The 6,000-nt window shown below is 31.3% G+C and overlaps 1 protein-coding gene across 1 annotated transcript; it reads right to left on the bottom strand.

Moving 5' to 3' along the window:
• Positions 1-3,070: 3,070 nt before the first annotated feature.
• On the bottom strand, positions 3,071-6,000 carry LOC105792874 (GTP-binding nuclear protein Ran-3). The gene is made up of 8 exons (XM_012621704.2): positions 5,741-6,000; positions 5,495-5,564; positions 5,002-5,058; positions 4,790-4,907; positions 4,428-4,517; positions 4,162-4,341; positions 3,990-4,067; positions 3,071-3,478 (listed from the first exon to the last, which is right to left on the bottom strand). Exons 1-8 carry the CDS (start codon positions 5,741-5,743, stop codon positions 3,409-3,411), a joined length of 666 nt encoding a protein of 221 aa, XP_012477158.1. The 5' UTR covers positions 5,744-6,000; the 3' UTR covers positions 3,071-3,408.

The raw sequence follows: 6,000 nt of genomic DNA on the forward strand, positions 1-6,000 counted from the left end.
GGCGTTAGATGTTTCATTGTCCCGAGACTTAAAAGAGTAGTTTCGAGACCTAGGCTATTTTCAACAAATCAAATAGTGCTATTTCCTTAATGAAATCTCGAGACATGATCTTCTTGAGACTTAAAGATAAAATGACCTAAAATGCTCAATTTCAAACATTCAAAACATACCAATTTATATCGTAAATATATCTAAGCTTTACCTCAATCTCCAATTCTTAATTTTACACAAATACATACAATCAAACACCACAAAATTATAGAAATTCATATATCCATATTCGAGCAACCTATTACCACTTTCAAACTCATATTAACTAACATAACTAGTTACTAATTAAATGGTAAGATTCAACTTTATAAACCATTTAGAACAAATTACCAAATATATCAAAATGTACACTCAATTTCATGTCATAAATGTCCTAAGTGCATGCGATATAACTCGAACTCATATACACATACAAAAAAAGGTAGTAAATGAATATCGTGCTGAGCCGTTGAATTAGATGCTTGACTACTCAAAAATCTACATCTAGTCACATCCGAGATCAATTTCACCATCCGTTGTTCGCCCTCACCTTTGACCCTCAACGATTCCACTTCATCGCTAGCTAAAATGTGATGAAAGAAAAACCTAATTTCTTCATATTTTTCTTAGCTTGGTACAGCACACTTGGAAAAGATGATGGGATATATCTTCTCTTTCCCTCCACTAGAATATATATATATATATATATACACACATACAAATAATTAGTGGTATAATTAAGCTAATTAAGCTTAATTAACCTTTAAAATATTAGTCATAATTTAATGTTAGTCAACTAAGTATAATGAATGGGTAAGATCATCTTTTCCCACTAATTCATGAACCAATAAAGGCCAAATAGTCATTTGATCCTTGATTAAATTGTTATATAAGTCCCTTTACATTTTGTAAATTAAAATTCAATACCAATTTATTTCTATAATTTAGTACCTATACTATAATTACTTGACCATCTAATAACATATTTTCGTACTAGACACATAAATCCTTCTATTTATAATTTCACTAATTAAATTTATAGAATTCATTTTTAAAAATTGTATTTTTCTTATACCGACTGAAATCGGATTGTTACGGATATTCTTTTTTATATTAATAAATTCCCAAATTTGAAAACATATATAGGCAATCATCCACATGCAGGCATATGTGCTCTATGTCAAGTCTATTTCTTAATCTTAGTAGAAAATTTTAATGGCATGTTGTCAAGTTTGAGATTGGAGGATCCCTAATGCCAAAACTTCGAGCACCCATCAGGACGGTAATGAATAACATAAGTTCAGATAAATACGGATATTCATTCTTGTCAATGCAATAGAATATGGGTTTAAATGTGCTGAAACGTATTATCTTCTATTTATGGATTGAGGAGTGATTATGGGTAGTTTTAGATATTGTGTAACAAAAAAAATATGATCGAACTTATATTGAGATTGTTCAAAAAAAAACTAAAGTAAATGTTAACCTTTAGATATTTATTATTAGAATCCGTTTTATTTTTGTAAGTTTGACTCCTCATAATAATTAACTTTTAAGGGCCTCTCGTAATAATTAATTATTTAATTTAATTTTTAATCCTTGAGAAGTTAACATTTTGCCATTACAAAAATTAATTATTTAATTTAATTTTTTAAACAAATCTTTTCAATCCCTAAAATTTATAAATTTATCTTTATTCCTCAAAAGATTTTGATTTCGTCCTTGAAATCAAATTTTTTCTTTTGCAGATAACGAAGTAGGATATCCAAATCCATAATTTTTTAGTTTTTGAATTTTAGAAAATTTTTATAAGATTTGAATATCCAACAAAAATTTAATTAATCTATATTTGAATTCAAATAGTAATACTCCAATTTAAATTTTACAAAAAATTATTTTTTGATGCAATGCATATTTTTAACTATAATCCCTTCTCAATTCTTAAACTGAAAAAAAAACACATTTAAGCGTGCTCGAACTCATGTATTCTTAATTGTTACAATAGTAACAATGCTAACTGAGGTATGGTGTGGTCGGAGTTTGCTACCCGCTCATAGAAATGAAGTATATCTCATGACTAACTGTCTACAATTTCGAAAAATATTTGTAACGAAAGGGTTAGTCAATATTGCCAATTGATTTCGAGAGGTTTTTTGTACAAAAATTAAAAAAAAAATTATTATCGTAGCACCGACAGTAATCGTCTGAAAATTGGGGACACAGTGTCGTTTTGGATACCCTAAAGAACCCCACCTTGTGTAAGCATGTTGGCAATGGGTAAGACCAGCTCTCATTTGCCCCCTCACCTTTTGGTTGGAACCATGTGGAGGCTGGGTGGGCATCTTGACTAGTGCTTGTTTTAATTCACTCAGACAGCATTTTTATAGACCTTATTAGGTCGTCTTGATGTGCTCCGAACCGACAACGATAGAGATTAAAGAGCCAACTTCTTTCGACAGTCGGGGGACTCAAACTAGGGGGGTTATTTTTAAAAAAATTAGGAGCTTTTATTTAGTTTTTTTGAGTTTATTTTTATCTGAATTTAATTTAATTTACAGTCGTTATTTTATTGAAAATACTTTTATTTAATTAATAATTATATTGTAGTCCCAGCTCCAATAAATCAATTTGGTTTGTTTTAATTTGATATTCTGATTCTAATGAATGTAGGTTTAAATCATTCAAATTTAAATAAAATCAAATTATCTTAAATTTTAATAATTTATATTTGAACTTACTTTCACCGTATTCTTATTTTCTTCAATGAATTATATGCTAAATTAATTCTCTAAAATAATATTTTATCTTAACGAAATATAAAAAAAACTATAAATTTCAATTGAAGATGTTTTAATAAAAAACTATTAATAAGACTTCAATAATTAAAATTTCATTAAATAATTAATAAATTAAAATTTTAAAACCAAATACGATCAGACAAATTATTGTTAAATTCGATATTTTTATTTAATGAATGTGTATTATAACAGGCACAAACGATGAATAAACTTAATAAAAACAAGACAAAATCCATGTAGCATTTTAAGGAAAGGGGACATTCTTTATAGGGAATTCTTTTTGTTGGTTCTTATAAAGGAAAGGGATTTTACTATAAAAGCAAAATCCATGCTGAAGGGAACACAAATCCAATAACCCAAAAGAAAAAAACAAAGACAAAAGAAACTGGTCTAAATGGTAAAAACTGTACTCTCAAATATAGCTGACAAACACCAGACTCAGCCTGCACCCTGCACCCTGCACCCTGCACCCATATGATTTTTTCGAAAATTTTAATGAAAAAAGGAGATCGAAATTGTTTTTTTAGACCCCAAACTTCAGGCAGTGGCAGTGAAAAAGCTAATATTGTTATTCTCTTCTCTACTCAAATGCATCATCATCATCATCTGGAAGAGGTTGGCTAGCTGCTGCTGCAAGCTCAGCTTCATGTCTGTCATTATCAAAACGGATTAATCAAAAACACAGCCTTCCGTTTAACACCAATATATCAAAGGGTTTGATTTTCGAATGATAAAAAAAGGGGAGCAATCAATATATCATAATGTTCGATTTAATACCGATATATATATCAGTGTTGAACATCAAGTATATGTCCGACACATAAAACTAGACACGAGTATGATGATGTGAAAGAGGGAGGGTAATGGTTTTATTTTCACATATCTTCCGGACGTACATATCCAAAGACCTGTCAACTAAGCGGGTTTGATTGGGTTCGAATCAGAAAAATCTAGATTGAATTCAGATTTTAAACTATTTGTGGGTTCAGGTTTTAAGTAAATCGAGCATGTCATTCAAATTTCAGTTCAAGTTGGTAGACTCAGATAGCTGCAGTTTTATAACTAATAAAGAAGTTTTTGTAACTGACTCAGATAACCAAGCTGATAACAGCAATACGAAATGAAAAATGTAAAAACAAGTTTTTGGCAAGCAATACTTACTGTTGCTGTGCAGCCAAGTCGATGTGTACTTCAGGAGGAGCAAGAGCAGGCGACTCCACAAAGTGAAGATTAGGATCACTAAAATCATCCAAACAGATATAATTATTAGGCAACAATCAAAAACATTGGCATATAAACATTATTACAAGCACGAAAAGGTAAGTTAGGTTACCCTGCAAGCTTCCGGGCAAGGTACAAGAAAGGCTTCTCGAAATTGTAGTTGCTCTTGGCTGAGATTTCATAGTATTGCAGATTCTTCTTCCTGTGGAATGTAACCTGCTTTGCCTTAACCTGCCTGTTCTTAACATCAACCTTGTTACCACATAGAACAATAGGAATATTCTCGCACACCCTGCATTTGATACAACATAGTTAACGTGAAGTTCATCCACAAAAGCCAAAAACGAAACCATAAACAATAAGACAACTTCAACACACCTGCAAAGATCACGGTGCCAGGTAGGAACATTCTTGTATGTCAAACGGGCAGTAACGTCAAACATAATTATAGCACATTGCCCATGGATACTGCAACACGATGTGCATGGAGAATACAACACTTAATAAAGCAATAATAGCAACACATAAAACATTTAAATTTATATAAGCTGATGGGTGCAGAAAAGGAAAAACAGAATCTTCAAACCATAACTAAAACTAATTACTTTGCCATGTTAACATTCATTTAAGGATCATACAAAATAATAAAGCAAACATCATGATATAGATATGAACCCATGATGCATGGCAAACAAACACCAACAAGTTAAAACTCATTCATGATGCATAAAACCACTTACTAGTAACCATCTCGAAGACCACCAAACTTTTCCTGTCCAGCAGTATCCCAGCAGTAGAATCGGATTTTCCCACAGTTAGTGAAGAAGTCCAAAGGGTGAACCTCCACACCGATAGTTGCTGCACAATCAAATCAATAAAGCAATCCCAATAAGAATTTCATAACAAGCCAATCAAACCAAGATTTTTTATCAAAAACAACGTAGTCACTTACGCTCATATTTCTTTTCAAACTCTCCAGTCAGATGCCTCTTCACAAATGTGGTCTTTCCTGCAAAACCCCATTGTAACACGATCAAATAAGCTCAAAACAATGCATAATATAGTGTTCGGATGAACTTAAAAGCCTTTCATTCCAATGAATCACAAAGTGTAATCTAAACCTTTGTATAATTCAAAATTTGAGAGCATTAACATCATATTAAGGTGTTTTCAAGATTAAAGATTTCAAAAGTTACTTACATGTTAATATTTTAATCAAAAATAAAAATTCTAAATCTTCACTGTATATTACTATATAAAAACAAATTTTATCGTGCTTCGTATGATCATTTCGTATTCGTATCATTGCTTACAAGGTTTTAACCATTCATATAAATGAACTCAATAACTAAAATAAATAGCAAATATTTCTCTTTTTTCTTTCCGTACAAAAAAAGACTTATAAAACAACAATCTACGAGCAGTGAAAGAAAAAAGAAAAATACCAGTGCCTCCATCGCCGACGATAACGAGCTTAAAGCTCGGATAATCAACAGTCTGTTGGTTCGGTAAAGCCTGCACCACAAATAAGGCAAAAAAAAAAAAGAACAAAAAATATCAAAATTAAAATCATAAATTACCATTCCAGATTCTAAATCAAACCAAATCAGCAAAATACACACACACACAAAAAAAAAGAGCAAAAATTTAGCAAAAAAATTATAATATCAAGAGAAAGGGAGAGGAGTCACCATTGATTACGAAACTCGAACTATTTGCGTTAAGTAGAACCGAGAGGAATGGAACGTAGAGAATTGGGGGAAGAGACGGCGGCAATAGCTAGGGTTTATATAAGAGGGTCTTTTCAGGGGTCTTAGCGCTAGGCCATATTGGCTTTAAATCAACGCGACTCTCACTACCGTTAGATTTGATTACTTTTACCTCTCTTTTATAGCATCTTAACCGTTGACTCTCATTACATGGGTCCATTTACTATCATGTGAACAAAATA

This window comes from Gossypium raimondii, chromosome 8 (assembly GCF_025698545.1).
Source record: "Gossypium raimondii isolate GPD5lz chromosome 8, ASM2569854v1, whole genome shotgun sequence".
Lineage (NCBI taxonomy): Eukaryota > Viridiplantae > Streptophyta > Magnoliopsida > Malvales > Malvaceae > Gossypium > Gossypium raimondii.

Excerpts from the sequence above, each read along its gene's own strand:
- LOC105792874 (XM_012621704.2), bottom strand. Across the intron at positions 4,518-4,789 it reads GGTCTTCGAGATGGTTACTA|TATCCATGGGCAATGTGCTA; the intron begins GTAAGTGGTTTT and ends ATCGTGTTGCAG. Across the intron at positions 3,479-3,989 it reads GACTTGGCTGCACAGCAACA|ACATGAAGCTGAGCTTGCAG; the intron begins GTAAGTATTGCT and ends TGATAATGACAG.